Source organism: Chiloscyllium plagiosum, unplaced genomic scaffold, assembly GCF_037043375.1.
Source record: "Chiloscyllium plagiosum isolate Xiang-an unplaced genomic scaffold, Cpla_swu_hap1 HiC_scaffold_42, whole genome shotgun sequence".
Lineage (NCBI taxonomy): Eukaryota > Metazoa > Chordata > Chondrichthyes > Orectolobiformes > Hemiscylliidae > Chiloscyllium > Chiloscyllium plagiosum.
In genome coordinates, this window is record NW_028270180.1 from 12603236 (window position 1) to 12630209 (window position 26974).

The following is a 26974-nucleotide window of genomic DNA, read 5'->3' on the forward strand; positions in this document are numbered from 1 at the left end:
CTGTTGGTTAGCGCACAAATTAAATTAAACTCCACGAATTCCAACCAGTGGCTGGGCAGAGGCTGAGTAGTTCTTGAATCAACAAGTCAGCACAGGACCACAGTAAATTCAAGATGAGCCAAAAGAAAAAGCCCCGAGGCAGAGTTAGCTTCACTGAAATAAGCAAACAATAGTAATCTTCTGAAATGAAGATATATACAGTGAGTCCCCAACCAGTAAGACACTAGCTAAGTGAGACCATGCAATTATTAGACATGAAAATATAACCCTTGGGATCTGCCTTTGAGTTTCATTGAGAAATGGATTTCTGTGTTTTATTTTTGCAGAAAAATGCTTCTCCTTCCTCTCGGCTGGAGCTGGTTCACCCTGGTTTGTGTGTATGACCTGGTTGGAGATATAGCATCTGTTGTCAGACCTGCAGCAGCTTAAACTAATACAACATATGGCACAATGCATGCTTCAGTTCCCATTCACATTCCATCCTCTCTGTTCCTCCCTCCATCAATCCACCAGATCGAGTGAGCTATCCACTCGTGAATAAACGGCCACAGAGTGCTAATTTCTACTTGAATGACTATAATCGACACAAAGCCTGTACCTTAGGACTGATGCATCATTCAATGCAAAGCAAACTAACCATTCACGGTGAAGTCTTGCAATGAACAGGGACAAAATAAAATATCATCCTCTTCCCAAGCAAGCTGCTGATTGCGTGGAATCGAAATTGTTTCTTTCATTGACAGTATGTTATTTATAGTTCCTTTCCTAACTAACTATATTCACTCCAATTGTTTTTTTTCCCCTAGGAACTGTCTGTCACAATTAATATATTTCAGTGATGGTCACTTACAGAGTCACAGAGTCATACAACATAGAAACAGACCCTTTGGTCCAACTCATCCATACCGACCAAGTGTCCCAAACTAAAGTTGTTCCACTTACTTGCATTTGACCCATATCCATCTAAACCTTTCCTATTCATGTACCTGTCCAAATGTTGTAACTGTACCTCTAAGCTACTTCCTCTGTCAGTCCGTTCCACATATGAGCCACTCCCTCTGTGAAAAAGTTGCCCTTCAGTTCCCTTTTAAATATTTCCCCTCTCACCTTAAACGTATGCCCCCTAGTTTTGAGATAGCAAGGATTGCACATGCTGGAAATCAGAGTCCATAAGATTTGGAGCTGGAAAAGCACAGCAGATCAGACAGCATCGGAGGAGCAGGAATGTCAATGTTGCGGGTTTGGAACACCCCACCCTCGGCAAGGACCTTTGTTGTTCACCTTATCTATGCCCATCATGATTTTATAAACCTGTTAGAAGGTCACCTCTCAGCCTCCTATGCTCAGTGAAAAAAGTCTCAGCCTATCCGGCTTCTCCTTAAAATTCAAACTCTCCATCGTGGCAACATCCTGGTGAATTGTGCCTGAATTTTCTCCAATTTAATAACATCCTTCCTATGGCAGGGCAACCAGAACTGTCCATCTTGCTCCAAAAGTGGCCTCACTAACGTTCTGTACAACTTCGACATGACATCTGGGCAGTAAAGGCAAGTGTGTTAAAGGCCTTTTTTACCAACCTGTCTACCAAAAATGCAAATTTCAAAGAACCATGCATCCAAACACCTAGGTCTCTCTGTTGACCACTTGACCATCTTTGCTCTGGATGGTGCCCATAAAGGTGCCAATTTATGTGGTCCCCGAACACTTGGCTGGATGAATGGGTTCTCTTCAATTTGTTGATGGGGTGTGGGTGTCATGGGCCAGCTTTTATTACCCATCCCTAACTATGAGTGAATCATTATTCTGTGGGTCTGAAGTGGAAGGATGGGCAATTTCCTTACCTAAAAAAGGGCACTGGTGAACTAGATGGATTTTTACAGCAATTGATAGTGGTTATTATTAGATTAGCTTTTCATTCCAATTATTGCATTCCAAATTTCTGACATGGCAAGATTTGAACTCGATGCCACAGAACATTGGGTCAGTACTGTAGATTAAGAGGCCAATGACATTGCCACTATGCCACCATCCACCCCAAGTCATTTTAAAAGAGGAGTTGTTGCATGGTCCCTCAGCAATGCTAGAAAGTAGGAGGAGGTCATTTGGCCCACCGTAGACAAAGTAGCCCACTTGATTGGCATCACATCCACTCCTTCCACCACTGACTCTCAGTAGCAGCATTGCGTACAATATATCTACAGGATGCACTGCAGAAGTTCACCAAAGTTCCTTAGCATCTTCCAAATTTATGACCACTTCCATTTAGAAGAACACCACCCCCTGCAAATTCCCTTCTGGGCCACTCACCATCCGGACTTGGAAATATATTCCTGTTCCTTCAGCATCTCTGGGTCAAACTCCTGGGATTCTTTCCCTAGGGGCATTGCGGGTCAACTGCAGTGGTGCGAGAAGGCAACTCATCACCACCTTCTCAAGGGCAACTGGGGGTGGGCAATAGATGCAGCCAGTTACATCCATGTCCCATGAATGAGTAATGAAAAAAAAAATCATATACTTGCCAAGTGAGAAGGAGCTAATCCTATCTTCCAGCTTTTGGTCTGTTGCTCTGGAAGTTGGTTGCATCTCAACTACCTGTTCATTTTTTTTTAAATACAATGAGGATTTCTGCCTAATGAAAGATGCTGAGGTTTGCAATAGCCCTTTGTGAGTATGTGTGCATACTATGCAAAATAATCTATAATGTGCCACATCCAAGAAATAATGCTTGAATGCAGCTTCTTTCAAAAATAAGCCACACTTTCTGACAACGTGTGTGCACTGGAGCAGAATGAGGCCATTTGGCCCATTGAATCTGCTCCACCATGAGATCATAGCCAATATGCTTCTCAGACCCACTCTCCTGCCTTTTCCCTTTAATAATCGACAACCGCTCTCTGTCCTAAATACACTCAATTACACTCACATTGTCAATGATATCTCTCATAAATATAGTTACAAATATTTACAAGTGCCATGTAAAGACAATATTGTAATGAAACAGTCTATCAGGCCACAGAAATAAACTACAAAAGAGAATTTTTAAATTTAAAAAATGGGATTAATACCGTGCACAATGGAAATAATCAGTGACACATAGTAAAAAAACTAATCAATGTGATAGTATTATTTTACAATAGGAGTTTACAAGATTACAAGGGAATCTTGATCAAATGGGTCAATGGGGTGAAAAAAATGGCAGATGGAGTTCAATTTGGATAAATGCGAGGTATTGCATTTTGGTACAACAAACAAGGGCTCGAGCTTATACAATTAGGAATTAATTAATGGTAGGGCCTTGGGTGGTGTTGTAAAACAGAGGGACCTAAAGGTGCAGGTACATAATTCTTTGAAGTTTGCATCACATATAGACAGGGTGGTTAAAAAGGTGTTGTCATGTTTGCCTTCATTGTTCACCCCTTTGAGTGCTTTTCTGATTGGTGACTTGTGGTGTGCCTCAGGGGTCAGTGTTGGGACCGCAATTATTCACAATTTACAAAGATGATTTAGAGTTGGTGACCATGTGTAGTGTATCAAAGGTTGTAGATGACACTAAGATGAGTGGCAGAGCAAAGTGCGCAGAGGACAGTGAAGCTTTGCAGAGCGACATAGTTTAAGTGAGTGGGCAAATGTCTGCTGGCAGCTGGAGTACAATGTTAATAAATGTGAAGTAATTCATTTTGGTAGGAAAAATAGTAAAAATGATTATTACTTCATTTGTAAAAAATTGCAGCATGCTGTTATGCAGAGGGACCTGAATGTCCTTGTGCATGAATCACAGAAGGTTGGTCTGCAGGGTACATTAGGTCATTACAAAGGCAAGTGCAATTTTGTCCTTCATTGTGAGTTTAAAAGCAGGGAGGTCATGTTGCAGCTGTACAGGGTGCTGGTGAGGCCACACCTGGAGTACTACATGCAGTTTTGGTCTCCTTACTTGATGGGGTACAGAGGAGGTTCACGAGGTTGATTCTGGAGTTGAGGGGGTTTGCTTATGAGGAGAGACTGAGTAGGCTGGGATTATATTCATAGGAATTTCGAAGAATGAGGAGGGCTCTTTCAGAAACATATGAAATAATGACGGGAATAGATATGATAGAGGTAGAGAGGATATTTCCATTGGAGGGGTGAAACTAAGACAAAATTAGGGGCAGCAGATTTAAAAATGAAGTGAGGAGGAACTTCTTCACCCAGAGGGTTGTGCATCGATGGAATTCCCTGCCCAGTGAAGTAGTTGAGGCTTCCTCAATAAATGCTTTCAAAGCTAAGATAAATAATTTTTTGAACAGTCAAGGAATTATGGGTTATGGTGAGAGGGTGGGTGTGTGGAGCTGAGACCACAAAAAGATCAGTCATGATCTTATTGAATGGCAGCACAAGCTAGAGGGGCCAGATGGCCTACTCCTACTCCTAGTTCTTATGCTCTTATAAGAGTTGGGGAATCACATTGAAGTTGTACAGGACATTGGTGAGGCCTCTTCTGGAATACAGTGTCCAGTTCTGGTGGCCCAGTTATTGGAAGGATATTATCACACTGGAGAGAGCTCAGAAGAGACTTATCAGGATGTTGCCGGGTATGCAAGATTTGAGTTATAAAGAAAGGCTGGATAGACTGGGACTTTTTTCACTGGAGCACTGGTTGAAAGTTGATCTGATAGAAGTTTATAAAATAATGAGAGGTATAGATAGAGTTAATGGTAGTTAGCTTTTTCCTATAAAAGGGGATTTCAAAACTGAGGACACATTTTTAAGGTGAGAGGAGAGAGATTTAAAAAGATGTAAGAGGCATTTTTTTTACACAGAGGGTGGTACATGTGGAATGATTTCCTGAGGATGTGGTGGATGTAGGTACAATTACAATGTTTAAAAGAAATTTAGATAGACACATGAATAGGAAAGGTTTGGGCTAGGAGCAGGCAGGTGGGACTAGTTTAGTTTGGGATTATGGTTGGACAAAATGGTCTGTTTCCATGCTGTATAACTCTATGACTTTGGGAGAGAAAACGTCACAGGCAGTAGATGTAATATCGCCAAGATGTGACCTCTAAATGCAGGAGTTTTAATGTGGGCCAGTGGAAATACATTTTGCTTTCAGAAATGTCCACTACCCATTTTGGGATTTTATTTATTACTCTTTATGACTGTAAATTAAGACCATACAAAGCAAAAGGAAGAATATGCAGCAATTGACACTGGACTTACATCAAGAAAGCTCATATTAATGTGCAGGTCCACATCAACATCATCAATCGTCCCATATTCCCTGCAGGAAGAAATATTTTAAAGTAATAAATCACAGCTCATCAGAAACATCAAGGTTTTAGGACTATTCAGTTATGGTCTGCAAAATACACAGAGGGAACATTGGAACGGGAAAAGGTCATTCACCCTTTCAAGCCTGTCCTGCTGTTGAATAAGATCAAGACCAATCTCTCTCCATTAACTCCGTTCATTTTGGCTTCATTTCCTTTTGGGCCTTGGTCGAGCAAAAATCTCATCTTTAAAATGTATTAACTGAACTAGCATCCACTGCATTTTGTAAGAAAAAAAACCCCACAACTTGACCACCCCATCATCTAATAGCAGAAGCTCCAGGGGAAATACTTGGAGTCTTCCAGTCTCCTTCAAAGTTCCCAGTTTGGAATTATAGGAAATTCTTATTTAAAATGGAATCCCTACAGGAGGTAAGCAGGCCCTTTGGCCCATCAAATCACACTGCCCCTCCAAAGAGAACCCCAGCCAGACCCATACCCTGTATTTTCCATGGCTAATCCATCTAGCCTGCACATCCTTGGACAGTGTGGGTAATTTTCCATGGCCAATCCACCTAACCTGCACATCTTTGGACTGTGAGAGGAATCCAGAGCACCCAAGGGAAACCCACACCTATGCAGGGAGAATGTGAAAATCCACATAGACAGTCATTCAAGGCTGGAATTAAACCCAGGTCCCTGGCACCGTGAGGCAGAAGTGCTAACCACTGTGATCAACAATTCAGTGCAAATCATTCAGTGCTGCTGTCAAAGGGCTTTGGTGGCTCAACAGTTATATTATTGGACTAATATGGACAGAGTGCGTAATTGTAGAAATAGGAGCTCAATCCCACTAACGCAGGAATTTGATGTTATATTGTATGTGTGTATATATTTTTAAAAAGTCTAGATCTGAAAGCAGATTTCAGTACAGGTAATCCTGAAGCTTATGGGTTGTCATTAAATCCCAACAAGTTCACTAATGTCCTTTGGGAGGAACATCTACTAAGCTGACCTGGTCTAGTCTCACACCAGCACATTCGACACTCACATTCCCTTTGCAGTCACCAATGGAGCCATTTAGTTATAACAAAGTACAGTGTTTCATGTTACAAAGAGAAATTGCATAAGCTGGGGTCGTTTCCCTTCAAGGAGTGGAGACAGGGGTGGGGGGCATGATTAAGTTTATCCAAGGCATAGAGACAGAGAGAAACATTTCCCCTTTGTGGAGGGATGGATGGCTGGGGATATCGATTTAAGGCTAGGGGCAGAAAGTTTAGAGGCAATATGAGGACAAAGGGTGGTAAAGGCAGAAACGCTCATAACATTTAAGATGTATTTAGATGTGCAGTTGCAATGCCAACAGATTCAAGAATAGATTCTTCCCTGCTGTTAGACCATAGAACTTTACAACGCAGTACAGGCCGTTCAGCCCTCGATGTGGCACCAACCTGTGGAACCAATCTGAAGCCTATCTATTCTACACTATTCCATTTTCATCCATATGTTTATCCAATGAACCAATCTTATCAGACTTATGAATGGTGCTCTCATATGTTAGAGTTGATCTTTTTCTGCTCCTTCTCTTTAGCTGTAACACTATACTGTGCATTCGATTCTCAGACACTGATGTATGATTTATCTGCTTAGCACACTAAACAATACTTCTCACTATATTTCAGTACATGTGACAAGAATACATCAAATCAAATCTTTTGTAATAAATACACATGACAATAAATAAATCAAAACCCTTGATTTAATAAATTAATTGTCATGTGTATTTATTACAAATACAGTAAAAGCGAATTCAAGGCATACTAGGCTATGAGCCAACTACTGGAAAATGGAATTAGAGTAGTTAGGTGGTTGTTTTTGACCAGTATAGAATTTATGGGCTGAAGGGCCTTTTCCTGTGCTACAGATCTCTATGATGATAATGTCCACCACATAGCTAATGAAAGGGAATGAAGGAGGCATTCCAAAGAAGAGTCATGACAGACTCAAAACATTAACTGCAAGAACCGTTCTGAGGAAGGGTCAATGGACCCAAAACATTAACTTTGATTTCTCTTCACAGATGCTGCCAGACCTGTTCAGCTTTTCCAGCAACTTCTGTTTTTGTTTCAAAGCATTAACTCTGTATCTCCTATCACAGATGCTACCAGATTTAAAATTCCCATAGTGTGGAAGCAGGCCAGTTGGCCCATCAAATCCACACCTCTCCTCCGAAGGTCACCCTGTCCTATCCCTGTAATTCCTGTGGTCAATCCACCAAACCTGCACATCTTTGGACTGTGGGAGGAAACCAGAGCGCCCAGAGGAAACCCACACAGACACGGGGAGAACGTGCAAAGACCACACAGACCGTTGCCCAAGGGTAAAATCGAACCCAGTTCCTGGACGCTGTGAGGCAGCAGTGCTAACCACTGAGCCTCCATGCTACTCCCACTGGGCTTCCCAGCACTTTTTGCTTTTGTTTCAGATTTCCAGCATATTTTTATCATCCAAAATAAATGTTGACTTTGACTCAAGTCCCAAGAATGACTGAAGTTAAAAGCCTGACAAAGGTGAGTGTGAACAGCTCAAGGGGTAAAACAAATAGGATATCCAAGTAAATCACAGAGGCAAAACATAGTAATTTATCCTTGGGGTCTTTTATGAAATATACAATATTTTTCTTTCAGTAGTCACTTTATCAGGCTGAAAGAACACCAGTGAAAGTCACAGATTTAACTTGAATTCAGCTTTTATGGAGGCTTGTTCTTTCTGCTGCTACATATTATCATAACATTGGATATGAGTGGGGATTCCCTGGTAAATTCATTACCACCAATTATTCTTTTCGGCATTAGTCTAGGCCACTGAAGCCATGAGGGGAAAGATGTCCACACCATACCTTAGGCTCAATCTTGAACAGTAAATATATTTATCCCGTGTGTCTTATTAGATACACAAGAGGCCTCACCAATAGCATTGGTTCTTCAACTGATTCAGATGTCTTCATAATCAGTCCCTGGACTTTAGCTTCACGTTTCCCTCTCAAACCAGAAGTGGTTGAAATCAATGGGAAGGCAAGTGATATGGATGCCATAAAAAGTCTGCAGAGACACAGCTTAAGCAAGTCGGCAAAAATGTGGCAGATTGAATATACTGTGGGGAAATGTGAGATCCCATACTTTGGCAGGAAGAATGAGGAGCTAAATATTATTTCAATGGAAACTGCAGAAAAATCTGCAAATCGATTTTGCAGATGATACTATTTTATTGGGTTCTTTTGCATCATGTTTATAGGAACGTAAAGGAATACCAGGTCTTACTTGCATAATGCGCTCGCATGCTGTCTACAGGTATTTTTCCAAGGTCCTAAAATTGTGAGCTACTGAGCAGGAGTAACAAGAAGAGACAAGTGTCAGGATTAAGGTTCAAAGGCGGCCTTTGAATCATGGAATTCCTACACTGCAGTGAGACACCATTCAGCCCCATCGAGACTGCGCTGACCTTCTGAAGAGCACCCCACCCAGACCCAGCCCTCCTACCCTACCTCCCTATTTACCATGGCGAATCCTATACATCCTTGGACACTCTGGGAAATTTCCAGAGTGCTGTGGGAGGAAACCAGAGCACCCGGAGGAAACCCACACAGACGCAGGGAGAACATGCAAACTCCACACAGACAGTTGCCCAGGGCTGGAATTGAACCCAGGTCCTTGCTACTGTGAGGCAGCAGTGCTAAACACTGCACCATCGTGATGCCCATTAGTCAATGGAAGGGAGTGTAAAATGGAGAGCCAAGAAGAAATAATTTGTTTGGCACTAGAGGGAGCTGAACTTGCAGGGTTGTAGGGACAGAGGAGGGGAATGGGACTGACTGATTGCTTGACCAGCATGCTGGCATGGATTCAATGCGACGAATGGCTTTGTTCAGTGTTATATTGACTCTTCAATGAATGTGAACTATGAGGTTTGAACTGAATGACTTTTCTTTAGCACATAATTAATACCAGGAACACTTAGCGCCATTACGCAACATTATCCTTAAAGGGCCCCTGACTAGTCAAGCGCAAAATCCATTTGAAAGATAAGTTTAATAAGTTATGTTCGCATGTTGTAGTGATGCACTGCAGGTTTTGCATCTCACAAAATAGGGTCGTAAAGCAAATGCCATCAAACATCAATAATTTAGTTGGAACAGACAACTTTGTATAAAGTGGCACTTGTATAATTAGGTATTGGGGGGTCTGTTTGGACAGGGCAGGTCTAAGTTAGTATCCAAGTTTTCATGGCCATTCAGGCTCCTCAGTCGCCCATCAAGCTGAACCCTGCGTAGGTGCAGAGTGATCCATCGTTGGACAGAGGGAAATCTTGCAGGCCTGGTCCCACACTGCAGTACTAATTGGAAAGCAGCTATTACAGAGCGCTGAGAGGAAATACATCTCAGACTACTCCATCCTTCTGCTAAATGGACCGAAGCGTGGAAGCAAAGAACATGGGAGAGAAAACAATTAAGCTAAAAAGACCTAAGAAAGGTTTTCTTTCAAAAACAAGAAGAGTCTTTAGCTTTTATCCCCTGAAGAGCCTCATAAAATTACAACCAAAATGCCAGACTGAGGGAAAAAAAAGCATAGTAAAAATGATCAGTTCTGCAACACTTGAAAATCAGGATGTTAAACACTCACCTGACAGAGACAGAATTTTCTCCATAAATTTCTTTCACCGCTTCAATGTCTGCATCGAGCTGTGGGTGTCGGTATAGATCAGCTGCACAGCTCCCCTATAAAAACAGACACACGCTGTAATATATTGTCAGGCTTGTTTGAGAAAGAGCTGTCACCACACAGGCACTGCTGATGTTTTGGTCTTACTAGGATTCAGGCCAGCTCAGTCATCTTCTCTCCCCTCACAGTCTGAGTCTTGCTTTTATTGTCTCCTTTGGTGTCTCTCTCTCTCTCTCTCTCTCTCTCTCTGTCTCTGTCTTGGTCTTTTTGTTTGTCTCTCTCATTTGTTTCCCTGTGTGAGCTTCAGTAATGTGAGAGGTGTTTGAATCCAGTTTTAAAGGGGAAAATCCATTGACATGAATTTTTATAGCGCCCATGTCGTCGTGCTGGGAGGTTCAGTGGGTGGAGCAACATCATACAACAAAAGCACCATGAGTCACTCAATGGGACAGATTAAATTACATCAAAAGCTTTCTCTGCTGCAGTGAGAATCTCCCCCCTTTGCTCCTCCGAGAAAAGTTACATTAACTTGAGAAACTGGCACAATTCCACAATGCAGCGTTTTTACAATGAGTGGCTAGCATATTAAAGTCTTCCAATACATGATTTTGCCTTTAGATTTTAGTTTGATCAAAAATAGAACTTAAAACACCAAAGCAAGCCATTCAGCCCATACACACCACGCGAACTACCTCCCAAACCAATTCATCCAATGTTTCTATTCTGTTTCTCTCATGTGCTTATATTGTTTCCCCTTAGGTTTTCTCCTTCATTTCTCTAGGACTTATACAGCTAATGGGATGGTCCTGGGGACTGTTGCTGAACCCTTGGGGTGCAGGCATTTAGCTCCCTGAAAGTGGAGTCGCAGATAGTCAGTGTGGTAAAGAAGACCTTTATTGGTCTGTACAGGAGTTGGGACGTCACATTGCAGCTGTACAGGACATTGGTGAGGCCACTTTTAGAATAATGCTGACAGTTTCCAGTAGCCCTTCCATAAGAATGATGTTGCTAAACTTGAGAGGGTTCAGAAAAGATTTACAAACATGTTACCAGGACTGGAGGGTTTGAGCTATTGGGAGAGGCTGAATAGGCTGGGGCTGATTTTCCCTGGAGCGTCAGAGGCCGAGGGGTAACATTTTAGAGGTTTATAAAAGCATGAGGAGCATAGATAGAGTGAATAGCCAATGTCTTTCCCCTGGGGAGGAAGAGTCCAAAACCAGAAGGCATAGGTTTAAGGTGAGAGGGGAAAGGTTTAAAAATGGACTGAAGGGTTACTTTTTCATGTAGAGGATGGTACACATATGGAATGAGCTGCCAGAGGAAGTGATGGAGGTGATTACAATTACAACATTTAAAAGACATCTAGATGGGTATATGCATAGTTTAGAGAGATATGAACCAAGTGCTGGCAAATGGGATTAGGTCAGATTGTTATATCCAGTCCACATGGATGATTCGGACTGAAGGGTCTGTTTCTTTGCTGTATGACTCAATGACTCTGCCTAAAGGAGCACTCCTGATCCACTATGCCACAAATTGGCATGGAGACTGGTCCAGAATCAATCTGAGCTAAAACAGGAAGGGAACCTTGAAATGACTCAACAGAGGCCGGTATCCCATCACCGAGTCACCTTTTGTTTACACATGCACAGTACTTGACACTGATCCAGCTCCCTCAGAGCCAGGTCTCAGATTGAACATAGATATAAATAGGAATGTCAGAGGCTAACAGCCAGAGTTCCCTGATTGGACTAGGTTATCAGCCTCAATCTGAGAAGTCATATTCTGTAAGATCCATCTGACTGACCTCAGTACATCCTGCCAATTGACCCTACCTCCTACATTCATTAAGGAATTTGAGTTGCTGTGGCACCATTTGCATACAGTCTGGAACCACTGATACTGATGGGCGAGGTACCAGCTTTCTCCTTTAATCTAGCTGCTTGCCTTTAGCGTTATGCTAGAAGGATTCACAGATTAACTCATAACCTGGGTTGCTGCATTATGAATGCACCTTCCTTGGTTGTCAAGTCCCAGAATTGGACTTGACCCAAGAGCTTCTGTTTCAGGAGTAAGGACGCTACCTATTCAATCCCAAGATCAGGCACAAAGGGCCAAACAGCCTTCTCCTGCTCTTAGTTTCCGTTTTTCTTTCCCATGTTACTCCTTCAGTATATCCTTACTAATTGCATCAACCTCTCTACCTCATGAGTCAAGAATGTGGTGCTGGAAAAGCACAGCAGGTCAGGCAGCATCCGAGAAGCAGGAAAGTCAATGTTTCGAACAAAAACATCTAACTCATGTCACAGCCTCATTCTAACCACTCTTAACAGGGAGGTAATGGCCTAGTGGTATTATCACTGGACTGTAGATCCAGGGAATGGTCTGGGGACAGAGGATCAAATCCTGCCACAGCAGATGGTGGGATTTGAATTTAATAAATATCTAGAATTAAGAATCTAATGATGACTGAGAGTCCATAGCCAATTGTCAGGAAAAGCCAATCTGATGACTTTTAGGGAAGGAAACCACCATCTTTATCTTGACTGGTCTTCATGTGACTCTAGATCCACAACAATATGATTGAGTCTTAAATATCCTCTGGGCAATAAATGTCACCTCGCCAGTGACACCCTCATCCTGTGAACAAGTACAAAAAAGAAGATCTTTCTGACTTTCTTGTTGGATTTATTAGACACTATCTTATATCGAGAACCTCTTGATTTTAGACTGACCCTCAGCTGAAAGCACCTTCTCTCCAAAAACGCTCCATTGTTTTAAGTTTCCCTGCTAGGTCAAGCCTTTTCAGGTTTGTCGTTGCTGGAGAAATTTTGGGATTGCAATGCTGCTCTGCCTGTCACCAGTGCGACAACTGAATGCTGCTCGGTTTGCGAAATCTTCTCCAAGGTCGTGTGTGTCACCTTACTGTAAAATATCGCAGAATTATGCAGCATAGAAGAGGCCCGTCGGCCCATCAAATCTGTGCCACCAAAAGTATACTAATCGCACATTTCCTGCACCAGGCCCATAGCCTTCGATGTTATGCCACTTCAAGTGCTCATCTGCGTATTTTTTAAAGGTTATGAGGTTAGCCACCTCAATTACCCTCCTAGGCAGGGTATTCCAGACCCCCACCATCCTCTAGGTGAAAAGAAATTTCCTCCAGTCCCCCCTAAACCTCCAACCTTTCACTTTAAATGTGTACCTCTTTGAACTGACCCTTTAACTATGTCAATGAATCAACTACTCATGTATAAATACATCGTTTTTCATTGGATCCAAACTGGGGTTAAAAAGGTTAAACCTCAAGTTGCAAAGATTAGATTTGCATTGCCATGAATATAAAGGGTGACAAAGGGGTGATCCAATGAAACATTTAAAATGGGACCTGGAAAGAGACTACTTCCTCTGACGAGAGAGTCCAGGAAAGGGATCCGCAAAACCTTAAAAACCAGATCTGCAACATTCAGAGAATTACTAGGAGACAGCATTTCTTCAATCATAGGGCCTTGGAAATCTGTAATTCCTTCCTCCAAAACAGCTCAGATCCGAGATTTACACAGCTAGCACAGGCATATCACATTTAGGCTCTATCCTTGATCTGATTAAACGACAGACCAGGGTTGAGAGGCTGAATGGCCTATTCCTGGTATTCTGATAGTTTAGATAGTAAATGGACACCGACTGCTGATTTACTGAGCTGAACTGACCAGGGAGGCTTCAAGCCTCTATCCTTATATAGGCTGGGTTGCTGGAAGTCCCTTATAACTGCCCTAGAGAAACAAAATAATGTGCTCATTTCTGCTTCAAATCATTAATCTCTTACTGGTAAGTGTGGGCATGTTGGGCGAGGTTCAGAGATAAGCTGCAAGTCGCATCAGGGCCACAAATTATTACCCATCCCTCGTTGCCCTTGCAAAGTGCTGGTCTCCTCACAGCTAAGACTTGCCTCTAGAATAACAGATTCTGATGGAATCACGTCATAGTTGCAAGACATTGGTGAGGCCACATTTGGAGTATTGTGTGCAGTTCTGGTCACCTTACTAAAGAAAGGATAGGAAACTGGAAAGCATGCAGAGAAAGATTTAGGAGGATGTTACCTGGACTGGAAGGTTTGAGTTATAAGGAGATGTTGGATAGGCTGGGATTTTTTCCCCTGGAGCGTAGGAGACATTTATAAAGCATAAATAAAGGTAGACAGCCAACAGCTTTTCTCCATCTTAGGGAAGACTAAAACTAGACGGCATAGGTTTAAATTGAGAGGGGAGAGATACAAAAGTATCTAGGAGGCAATTTGTTTTCACACAGGGGGTGGTGGAGGTCTGGAATGGGCTGCCAGAGTTAGTAGTGGAAGTGAGTACGATTTCGTCATTTAAGAAAGATTTAGACAGGTACATGGATGGGATTGGTTTGGAGGGATATGGGCCAAATGCAGAGTAATGGGACTAGATTAATTGTGAAAACTAGACAGCATGAACAAATTGGGCTGAAGGGCCTGTTTCCATGCTGTAAACCTCTCTGACTCTGTGACAAAGGTTAGACGTTTGAAGGATGTCAATGAGCAGTGCTAGTGTGGGTGGCACATTAACTTAAGCCTCCACCTCCTGTGGTCAAGAACAAAGTTTGTCCTCAGGAGTTTGACAAAGGTGCAAGAGTCATCCACAGGTTTCCTTTGGTGCTTGGATGGGTTGCCTCTCTGCATTGTTGAAGAAGCAGCTACCATTAATGCAAACTCCAGCAAGGAGAGAGAAACAATGGGGACAACAGAAATGCCATTGCCAGAATGGAAATGTCGCACAAGTGAAAGCTGAAATGCAAGGAAAACTGTGGATCTGTGTTTGAATTTTTTTCAAAAAGCCAATTTTGGCATTGATATTATGAAGAGGATGGTGATTTGGTATTAGACTCTAACATAAAGGAAAATCAAATTCTTCTGCATTTGTTTTTCTCATTAATTATATTCTATCACTGTCATTTTGGACTCTGAGTTCACCAGAGCAAACCATTATATAGTTGGTCTGTGACAATGTTGTGGCTTTAAGAGGTGTTATTTATCCTTTATTTTTAAGAGAGGTTGTAAGGCAGAGGTACTGAGTGGTCTACCAGAACCACAAGATTTAACAGTTTGTGATTTCTTAGATTTTGTTTTGTAAGTTGGAGCAATAGAAGCAGCCTGGATGGGTGAGTCAACTCTCACAGACCAGGCTCTCTATATTCTTTTTAGTTTTCAGGTTGAGCTTTAAGCAGTTGCTGTTGTGGCCTTGAAGAAGCAGAAGCAATCTTTCTCTCTCTCAGTTACAACTAGAAGTTGGTAGTTTCTCTCAGCTGCTGGGTTACCAGAGATAACTCTGTTTTTCTGAATCTACCTTTTCGCCAAAAGGGGTGATTATAGGATGTTACCACATTGGAACAGTTAATTATTAATAGTTACTGTATCTATTGTTCTGTTAAGTTTTCCAATAGCTTTAAGATATTTTAAATTCCTCATTCTTTTGTTGCATTTTAACTGTAAAGTTTAAATAAATTGTCTTGCTTAACATCGAGTAGAAATAAGAAAAAATTAGGACTAGACTACCTTCTCAAAATATTTTGAGGGAGTATTGTCTGGTCATTAACAAGTTGAACAGTTCAATAATCTATATAACAGCATTGAATCAATAAGGGAACTGCTGTGGCAATTTCTACACAGGACTCCAGAAGAATATAAAAGGTTAACTGTGATAGTAAATGTACTACATGTAATAAGTGTGAAACTCTAAGTTCAATAATTTTAACACATTTCTTGTTAATCATCTGTAGAATAAAACTCTAGAAGACAAAATAAATTATTGCCTGCAAGAGAAGTGAGATTAGAAATTGGAAGCTGATAGCTCAGACAGACATGGATCTTAATTTTTTTATCACTCCTGGGATGTGGGTGTCACTGACTGCCCAGTTTTTATTGCCCATCCCTAGTTGCCCCTTGAGAAGATGGTGGTGACCTGCCTTCTTGAACCGCTGCAATCCATGTTTATGGGTCAACCCACAACGCCCTTAGTGAGGGAATTTCAGGATTTTGACCCAGCGACAATGAAGGAACAACGATATATTTCCAAGTCAGGATGGTGAGTGGCTTGGAGAGCAACTTACAGATGGTGATGTTCATGTGTCCTTCCTTTGTCCTTCTAGATGGAAGTGGTCATGGGTCTGGAAGGTGCTATCTGAGGATCTTTGGTGAATTTTTGCACTGCACCTTGTAGATATTACACACTGCTGCTGCTGAGCGTCAGTTGTGGAAGGAATGGGTGCTTGTGGATATGGTGCCAATCAAGTGGGCTGCTTTGTCCTGGATGGTATCAAGCTTCTTGAGTATTTATTGGAGCTCCACCCATCCAGGCAAGTGGAGAGTATTCCATATATATAAGTGGGTGATAATATGCTAGGCTGGAGTTGTCCTGCTTTTTGTGTGCAGGACATCCCTTGGCCACTTTATAAGTTGCCAGGGTGATGCTAGTGTTGTAGCTGTACTGGAACAGTTTGGCTAAGGGCATGGCAAATTCTGGAGTATACGTCTTCATTACCATTACCAGAATGTTTTCAGCCCCATAATCTGTTCAGTATCCAGTACCTGCACTGTTTGTTGATATCAGCTGGAGTGAACTGAATTGGCTAAAGGTGGCTGATGGGTTGTACTTGGCACTCAATAGGACATTTACTACAGGTTTCTGTGACTTCAATATTTTTCTTTATTTTTATTTTGTTATTAAGAATTGCAAACTAAAATTCATACAATTTGGGTTGCTCTTCTATAGTGTTGTTAAACTTGAGAGGGTGCAGAAAAGATTTACAAGGATGTTGCCAGGACTGGGTTACAGAGGGGGTGCTCTGTGTAGGCTTGGGCTATTTTTTCCCTGGAGCATTTGCAGCTGAGGGGTGACCTTACAGAGGTTTATAAAATCATGAGGGGCATGGATAGGGTGAGTAGCCAAGGTCTTTTTCCTAGGGAGGAGAGTCCAAAACTAGAGGGCTTTGGTTTAAGGTGAGAGGGGAAAGGTTTAAAAGGGATCTAAGGGGGTAAGCTTTTCATGCAGAGGGTGGTGCATGTGTGGAACGAGCTGCCGGACGAAGTGGTGGAGTCTGGTACAAGTACAGCATTTAAAAGGCATCTGGATGGTTATATGAATGTGAAGGGTTTAGAGGGATATGCACCAAATGGGACTAGATTAATTAAGGATAACTGACCAGCACGGCTGAGCTGGACCAAAGGGTCCGTTCCCATACCATACAGCTCTATGACTCTACTGGAGTACCACTTTTGATGGAAGTTTGAACTAACAACACATTTATAATAAATGGGGACATTGGAATGCACGGTGGAAAATGTTAACAAAAAAACATAACAGGTTCAAGATTTTACAACCAATGTGTGTTTTGCATACAAAAGTAAGTTTTCTTTCCATGTAGTTGGAATCTAAATTGACTGAATGGTTGTTTAAAAGTTGAGTGACTGTCACAGCCTGTCACTCTGTTTAAATAAATTTGCTTCTATTTGTATCATGATCTGTTCAACACTTGCTCTTTAATAAGTGACTCAGATAAAGTGTACATTACATTTTGATCCCTTATGCATTTGTGTTGTGAGTGCTTTGTTCTGAAGCATACAGTCACAGGATGTATATACAGTAACAAAGAGGGAGAATACAGTGGGGATCTTTCTGGCATTTCAAATTGTATTAGAACAGAGAGTTTGTCTGAAACCTATAAATATTCTGTTTGACAACAATGTTCAACAAATATCCTTTTACACATTATTTAAACCCAATGCTGCATTCAGTGCTACAGTGAAAAATACATCATTCAGAAACAGCACATAGCACATCCCAGGCTGTGTGAATTAAACAGAATGTGAAGTCACATTGAATTTTTAATTAAACAATATTAAAGGTTTATGCATCAAATCCTGTTGTGACCTTTCAAAGGGCTGAGAACATTCTTAAGAGATTCAATTCTGGATCAAATCATCTGGTGCCACATTGATTTACTCAACCACCACATCTTACAGTAATTTTTTTTCCCAATTGCTTCCTTTCACCAATTATTAATCACAGTATATTTATTTCAGCTTATTTCAGCTCAAACTATCCCTCAGTAAATAAAAGTTGATCTTTAAGAGGATTCCAACAGCATAAAGTTATTCATTCAGTCAACAGCAGTTTTACAATAAACAAAGTTTTGAACGTTCCCACTAACAGAAAGCTTTAATGTCATCTGTCCTACCTGTTGGGTTGATATTTCTGACTGGGCCATCTCATGTATCTATTGGAAAGGAAGCACTGTATTATTTTTAAGCAATGGCTGTCCAGTACTTTAATAACAAATCATCAATGCTCAGATGAATATGGGAATGAGTGTTTACAAGGGTGAAAGGGTATCTTCTTGTTAACAGACTTTTAGTTAACAAAATTACCCCAAATCATGGATTTGGCATTTAAGCATTGCAGAGGAAGGTACACATCTGGTCCTACTCTGTATTCAGTGACCTTCCTTACTCTGTTATCCTGTGCAGCAACTCATAAGTGAACCTATTAGATCTCCCATGGCATTGTTTGTGCTAAAATGACGGTCAAACCTCACAATAGAGTCATAGAGTCACAGAGATGGAAACAGACCCTTTGGTCCAACTCATCCATGCCAAACAGATATCCTAAATTAATCTAGTCCCATTTGCCAGTATTGGGCCCATATCTGTCTAAACCCTTTCTATTCATATACCCATCTTGATGCCTTTTGGATGTTGTAATTGTACCAGCCTCCACACTTCCTCTGGCACTCATTCCATGCACGCACCACCCTCTGTGTGAAAAAGTTGCCCCTTAGGCCCCTTTTACATTTTACCCCTCTCACCTTAAACCTATGCCCTCTAGTTTTGGACTCTCTGACTCTCGGGCAAAGACCTTGGCTATTCAATCTATTCATGCCCCTCATGATTTTATAAACCTCTATGAGGTGACCTGTTAGCCTCTGACCCTCCAGGAAAAACAGGCCAATCTATTCAGCTTCTCCCTGTAGCTCAAACTCTCCAACCCTGGCAAAATCCTTGACAAACTGTATCATTCTAAATTTCAGCAATATCTAATATGACTCCTCCATTTGAACCCACAAAAATCCAATCATTGCTGCAGACCCTGGGGCCAGCCAGAGGGTGATTGCAATGAGGAGGAGGAAGATTGCGAGTGAGTTTAATTGACTTGTACTTGTAAGTTTCTGGCTCAAGATCTGTATGGTCTGGATAGTATGAAATGAATGACATTTTAGCTTGATTACTTTTTCCCATCCTGTTGATAACTTGAAGGGTATGGATCGGATTTGAAACTGCATGCTGGTGTTCTTTGCCTCTATTTATTCTGCAGTTCCCCATTAATTTGTTTCAAGTGGGAAATCCCAGAGAAATGTAAAAGGTGTCACTACTCAGCTCCAACTTATTGAAAAGAGAGACACATTAAGAGAGATTTTTGTCTTACACTCATGGTGGACGAATTTCAGTACCTGCCTGATGGCAGGCTCGTTCCAGCAACTGCTTGATCAAATCAAACCTGTTCTTCTGACTGACTGTCTCTAACAGGCAGAGTGCAGACCATATTCAAGCAAAACCCAAAAACAGAACAAACCAACTACTGATGTGATTCCACAATCGGGTGACACTTGCTGAATAATGCCAAGTATGCCGACAGCGAGACCAACAAACAATTTAAGATCAGCAGTCAATCGCAATGTGGCTCATTAACATTTTGCTAGGATGGATACATATTTCTTATGGAGAAACATTCCCAGCAAACAACCCCTGCGCCTTTTTATGAATTATGTTTTTTTGATATGGCAGTACCTCAGAGTTTCCAACGAATCCACACCCTTTCCTCTTGTAATACAAGTTGCCGTGACCATTTAAAATTTGGCATTTTAGCATTTTTAAAATTTACTCATTTTATGGGATGTGGGTGTCGTTGGCTGGGCCCAGTATTTATTGCCCATCCCTTGTTGCCCCTTGAGAAGCTGGTGTTGAATTACTGCAGTCCACCTGCTGTGGGTTGACCCACAATGCCATTAGGGAGGGAATTCTAGGAATTTAACCCAGTGACACTGAAGGAATGGCGAAATATTTCCAAGTCAGGATGATGAGCGGCTTGGAGGGGAACTCGAAGGTAGTGATGTTCCCATATATCTGCTGCCCTTGTCTTTCTTCATAGAAGTGGTCGTGGGTTTGGAAGGTGCTGTTGAAGGATCTTTGGTGAATGTCTGCCATGCATCTTGTAGATATAACAACTGCTGCTACTGAGCATCAGTGGTGGAGGGAGTAGATGCTTGTGGATGAGGTGCCAATCAAGTGGCTGCTTTGTCCTAGATGGTGTCAAGCTTTGAGTGTTATTGGAGCTGTAAATATCCAGACATGTGGGGAGCATTCCATTGCACTCCTGACTTGTGCCTTATAGATGGTGAACAGACTTTCAGGAGCCAGGAGGTGTGTTACTCACTACAGTATTCCTAGTCTCTGACCTGCTCTGTAGTCACCGCACCTACAATACCCATTGATTCCAGTTTTGCTCAAACTCCTTGATAGAGTCATAGAGAAGTACAGCACAGATGTACGTCCAACTTCTTCATGCCGACCAGACATCCCAATCTAATCTAGTCCCATTTGCCAACCCTTAGCCCATACCCCCTAAATCCTTTATATTCCTACACCCATCTAGATGCTTTTTAAATGTTGCAATTGTACCAGCCTCTACCACTTAGTCTGTCATCTCATTCCATTCAGCACCACCCTCTGTGTGAAAAAGTTGCCCCTTAGGACCCTTTTAAATTTTTCCTTTCTCACTTTAAACCTATGCCCTTTAGTTCTGGACTTCCACCCCAGGGAAAATACCTTGTCTATTCACCCTAACCTTGCCCCTCATGATTTTATAAACCTTTCTACGGTCACCCCTCAACGTCCGACGCTTAATGCCACACTTGGTCGAATGCAGCCTTGATGTCAAGGGCTGACACTCTCACCTCCTCTCTAGAATTCAGCTCTTTTGTCCAGGTTTGAACTTAGGCTGGAATGAGGTCAGGAGCTGAGTGGCCCTGGCAGAATCCAAACTGGAAGTCACTGAGCAGTTATTGCTGAACAGGTGCAGCGTGATAGCACTGTTGATGGCAACTTCCATTACGTTCCTGATGACTGAGATGATGGGACGGTAATTGACTAGGTTGGATTTGTCCTGCTTTTTATGCGCAGAGTCTACCTGGGCAATTTTTCACATTGTTGGGTGGAACCAATCATGGAACTGTACTGGAACAGCTTGGCTAGGGGAGCAGCAACTTCCGGAGCACAGGTCTTCAGCACTATGGATGGAATGTTGTCAGGGCCTGTCTCCTCTGCAGTATCCAGTGCCTCCATTTCTTAAGATCACATGGAGTGAACAGAATTGGTTGAAGACTGGTCTCTGTAATGCTGAGGATCACTGGAGGAGGCCGGGATGGATCAACCTCTCGGCCCTTTTGGCTGAAGATTGCTGTGAAAGCTTCAGCCTTATCTTTTGCCCTAATGTGTTGGATTCTTCCATCATTGAGGATGGGGATAATTGTGCAGCCTCCTCCTGTAATGAGTTGCTTAATTGTCCATCACCATTCATGTCTGGATGTGACAGGACTGCAGAGCTTAGATCTGATCCATTGGTTGTGGGGTCGCTTAGCTCTGTCTATCACTTGCTGCTTATGTTTTTTGGCATGTAAGTAATCCTGTTTGGTAACCTCACTTATCTTCAGGTATGTCAGGTGCTGTTCTTTGCATGCCCTCCTGCACTATCCATTGAATCAGGGTTGATCCCCTGGCTTGATGGTAATGGTTGAGTGAGGAATATGCTGGGCCATGAGGTTACAGATTGTGCTGGAGAACAATTCTGCTGCTGTTGATGGCCTACAGAGCCTCATAGATACCCAGTCTTGAGTTGTTAGATCAGCTCGAAGTCTGTCCCATTTAGCGTGATGATAGTGCCACACGATGGAGGGTATTTTCAATGTGAAGGTGGGACTTCATCTCCACAAGGACTGTGCGGTGGTCTCTCTTACCAATACTGTCATGGACAGATACATCTGCAGTTAGTTCCCTTATCACCTGCTGCAGACCCAGTCTGGCAGCTACATCCTTCAGGACCTAACCAGTTTGATCAGTAGTACTTCTGCTGAGCTACTCTTGGTGGTGGGTGTTGAAATCCCCCCACCCAGAGTACTTTTTGCCATCCTCAGTGCTTCCTCCAAGTATTGTTCAACATGGAGGAGTACTGATTCATCAGCTGTGGGAGGACAGTTGGGGGTAATCAGCAGGAGGTTTCATAGAGTCACAGAGATGTACAGCAAGGAAACAGACCCTTTGGTCCAATACCTCCATGCTGATCAAATATCCTAAATTAATCTAGTCCCACTTGGCCCATATCCCTCTAAACCCTTCCTGTTCATATATCTGTCAGATGCATTTTAAATGTTTTAATTGCACCAGGCTCCACCACTTCCTCTGGCAGCTCATTCCATACAAGTACCACCCTCTGCATGGAAAAGTTGTCCCTTAGGTCGCTTTTATATCTATGCCCTCTAGTTCTGGACTCCCCCACCCCACAATAGACCTTGTGTATTTACCCTATCCACACCGCTCATGATTTTATAAAGTCACCCCTCAGCCTCCGATGCTCCAGGGAAAACAGCCCCAGCCTATTAAGCATCTCCCTATTACTCAAACCCTCCAACCCTGGTAGCATCCCTGTAAATCTTTTCTGAACCTTTTCAAGTTTCACGGCATCCTTCCTATAGGAGGGAGACCAGAATTTCAAACAATATTCCAAAAGTGCCTAATCAATGTCCTGTACAGTCACAACATGACCTCCCAACCCGTTTACTCAATGCTCTGACCAATACCTTGCCCATGTTATATCTGAAGCCATGAGACTTCATGGGGAATGGAGTCAATGTTGAGGACTCCCAGAAAAGCTCTCTCCCAAATGTCTCCCAACTGGCCACCACCTCTGTTGGGTCTGTCCTGTAAGTGGGAAAGGACATATCCAGGGATGGTGGTGGTGGTGTCTAGGACATGGTCTTAAGGTATGATTTCATGATATGACAATATCAGGCTGTTGCTTGACAAGTCTCTGAGAGAGCTGTCCCAATTTTGGCATGGGCCTCCAGATGTTAGTAAGGAGGACTTTGTAGGGTCAACAGGGCTGTTTCTACCATAGTCTTTCCGGTGTCTGGGTCGATGTCTGGTAATCCACCCAGTTTCATTTGTTTGAGAGTTTGTAGTGATTGGTGCAAGTGAATGGCTTGCTGGGCCATTTCAGAGAGCTCCTGAGAATCAATCACATTGCTGTGGGTCTGGAGTCACATGTAGACCAGACCAGGCGAGGATGGCAGTTTCCTTTCTGAAAGGACATTTGTGAACCAGATGGGTTTCACGCTCATCAGTAGATCCTCAATTCCAGATTTTTATTTTTTAAACAATATTGAATTTAAATTCCACCATGGCAGGATTCAAACCTGGCTTCCCAGAACATTATCTGTGTCTCGGTATTAATAGTCTAGTGATAATACTTCAAGGCCATCATCTTCCTGCCTTTATCCTAATCAGTGCAAGATGAAAGCCCTCAGTGACCTGTCTCTCTTTTCAACAATACCAATGTTACGTTGTGCACCTCTCTACTCCTTTCCATCTAACCTTAACATCTCCACCATAAGCTGACTTTTATATTCTGAAGTATCCAAACAAACTGACCAAGGAGTAGATTGCTCATGACATTAACATGAACTAATTTGTTCTTCAAACAGATACACTGATCTCCTTGTGGTACTGGTATAAATGTGCAAGAGGGACCTGAAACCTGAGATGTAGTGAATCAGAGCAGTGGATCTATAGCCTATCACCTTGGTGATTGTTCGTACTTCTGCAATGCTGTGATTCCAGCACTGAGCTCATCCAGAAGTTTATTTTGAGAATCGTGATGATGCCGTCCCTTTAACATGGTTATGTTGTCCTTCGTTTTTTTTTTCAAGACAGGTCGTAAAGAGGTCTGGAAGTGGCTACTTGAAAACAACGGCAGGGGAGTGGCCAGTTCAGGAATTTCTTTCTAGTTTGATGGGTTTCAGCTGGCAGTCAGAGGCTGCTGGGGATCGAGAGATGCAGCTACAGTTAAAAAAAAGTTCCGTGCTTCAACAGGTGTTTCTTGCTGACTTTTCTCTCTGCAATCTCTCCTGCCTGTAGGAAGTTGTGTTTGATTGACTTTTTGCCATGGGATGTGTTATGGGATGTTGCAGGGATTGGAACAGCCCCTTTGTTAAGTTGCGATAGAGTCGGTTGGTTATGAAATAAGTTAAGTTATTCTAAACTCTGTTTTCTTTTGTTCGTGTTTCATCTGTAGTGTGTAAATAAATGCTGTTTTGCTTAAAGTCGAGTGGTTTGACCAGCTGCATCACTCCTGGAATACCCACTTCACATCTGCCTTTAAAATCAGGAGAAGTTACGGCTACTTTCTCAAAAAGGTTTGAAGGGGTCTGGCCTGGTCCATAACAGAATACAGTGTGAGACTGTGACTGATGTGAAATAATCAGATTTGATTGCTAAAATTACACTTCCTAGAATATAATGAGCAATTTTATAAATTTTGACCACTTCAGAAGCTGGTGAGTGAAACCTCCTATGGCTGAGGAGATGGAGGAGTGCAGGATAAGAAGTGAACCCCACATGGCTAATGGACCAGAAAGGCACTCCACCATTGGACTCAACTGAAAAATGGCAGACACACTCCACTGGGAGGCGGCAACGCCACCAGAGAAGGTGATCACTCCATGAAATTCAGGCAACCTGGAGCCTCAGGAGAAACATTTGAAAAAAATTAATACCCTTGAGGTTGAGGGTCAGAGGGAAAAACCCTGCAAGGGAGGTCACTGAGGCTCCCTGGATCTGTCTTTCAAAAGCCCTGGCCTGCTCTTCCATCCAACGTTGCTCTGGGAATCCATTGGAAGGTTGACTTGAAGTCTCCGCATAGACATTGCCATTGCTATCAACATGTTAAATTAACATTAATTTGGTTTTGAACGATATAAATTAGCATCCAGTCTCACCGTCACCCAGATTGCACCAATCCAATCCACCTTTCTCGAATGTTAATGCCATCCCCCAACCATCTACCGCCAACAAAATGCCTCCTGGCAGTCAGTAAATGTCTGGCCTGTGATTCTGCTCTTAGCCACATCACATGTAGGGTGCAGTTGGACTGTCCCTACCCCTGGACCGGGAGGCATGGATTCAAGTGCCAACTGCTCCAGAGGTGTGTCATAACATCTCTGAACAGGTTGGTTAGGCAAACAATATGCAATAAAGCAAACCGAGCCCCTTCCGTCTGAATAAAAGACCAGCCTACCACAATCGATTGCCTTTTTAAAAAACAAACACATTTTTTCACTGATGTCCTTTTAGAAAGAAACATGCTGTCCTTACTTAATCTGATAGTGACTCTAGACCCACAGCAATGCAGGTGACTCCTAACTGCCCTCTGGACAATTAGTGCCAGGCAATAAACAGCCAGTGATGCCCGTATACTGTGTCTGAATAAAAAAAATTGACAATTGCCCATTGGTTTTCCCAACTTCTAATCTAATGAAATGTTAAAGGATAATCTCTAGGTATTCCCTCCTTCTCTTATGCCATGCATTATTCCAGACTGAAAGGTTGACCTCAGCCAGCAGTGGGCTGAAGCAAGAGGGACAGATGTTTTAACATGACTGTGGGGAGCAACAACCAGGTTCTTGCTTGGGGATTATTCATTGAGTATCACAGAGTCTGCACAGTGTGGAAGCAGGCTATTCAGTCCATTGAGTCCACACCAAACGTCTGAACAGCATCCCACCAAGACCCAATTCCTACCCTCTTCCTGCAACTCTGCATTTTCCCATGACTACCCACCTAGCCACCAAATCCATGGACAAATGGGCAATTCAGCACAGCCAATCCAGCTAACATGCACATCTTTGGCAACAAAAGCACAAATTGCTGGAAAAGCTCAGCAGGTCTGGCGACAACTGAGGAGAGAGTTCAGAGTTAATGTTTTGAAGTAAGTGGCCCAACTTTGGACAGCTGGAGGAAACCAGAGCACCCAGAGGAATACACACACACAGACACACACACACAGTCATTCACCTGAGGGCAGGATCAAACCCAGGTCCCTGGCACTGTGAGGGAGCAGTGCCAACCACTGAGCCACCATGCCTCCCTGGTCAAGTCTCGCGCCTTAAACTCACTTTCTGTTGCTCAATGGCAAAGCGGGCTGAAGCAGTAGCATTCTGCAAAGTCTGTTCAAATAATCCAATCTCCTTTGCTATCTTTTACAAAGATGTCTCAAAAAGCTCATTAATTATTTCCCTTCCCCAGAGACCAGATTTAATTTAAAATGATAGCATCTTATCATGATAATAATCAAATCTTATCCTTCATCTAATCATTTCCCTTGATAACTTGATCACTGTAACAATTAGATTTTTTTTCCCAATTTATTTATGGATACCACTGCAATCGTAAAAACAAAAACAAACCCTACAAATGCAAAATGAAAGCAAAACGTTTCAGAAATTGTTAACAGGTCAGTGGAGTGAGGAACAGAGTTCACATCCCAACCTGATAACCAGTCTTCAGATCCTTAATGGACTTTTGATAAACAGATTATTGATCTGAACCTTGGACAGAAATTAACTGGTTAGGTGAGAGTTGGAGTAAAATAGTTTCTCCACAACAGGATTGGCAGCAGCGACTGGAGGTGGACAGCAAAACTACATTCTGTAAGACCTTCTGGAAGAGCTTTATTTTCCAAAACTGCTGGTATTTTACCAATGTTATTCAGAATCCCAATGCATGACAATTCCATGAGCTTAATGTAGATGCGGGAGAGTCCCTGAAGAAGCCATTGTGTTTGGAAATTCCTTGGCTCCATGAGTGGGTCAGAAGGCAACTATTCC

General features: G+C 42.4%; 1 protein-coding gene across 12 annotated transcripts in view; it reads right to left on the bottom strand.

Annotated features, from left to right (window-relative positions):
- Nucleotides 1-26974, bottom strand: part of LOC122542474 (protein mono-ADP-ribosyltransferase PARP6) — a 159891-nt gene that overhangs the window by 71194 nt on the left and 61723 nt on the right. For 9 of the 12 annotated variants that reach the window (XR_006309808.2, XR_006309809.2, XR_015754175.1 and 6 more), the window contains 3 exons: nt 18221-18259; nt 9926-10020; nt 5197-5257 (listed from right to left, as the gene is read on the bottom strand). Coding sequence is in view for 9 of the 12 variants with exons in the window: in XM_043680214.2 (XP_043536149.1) it covers nt 5197-5257; nt 9926-10020; nt 18221-18259 (195 nt within the window). In the remaining 3 variants the exon portion in view is untranslated. The remainder of the gene's footprint in view (nt 1-5196; nt 5258-9925; nt 10021-18220; nt 18260-26974) is intronic. The other 3 variants (XM_043680217.2, XM_043680216.2, XM_043680215.2) reach the window with 1 other exon arrangement.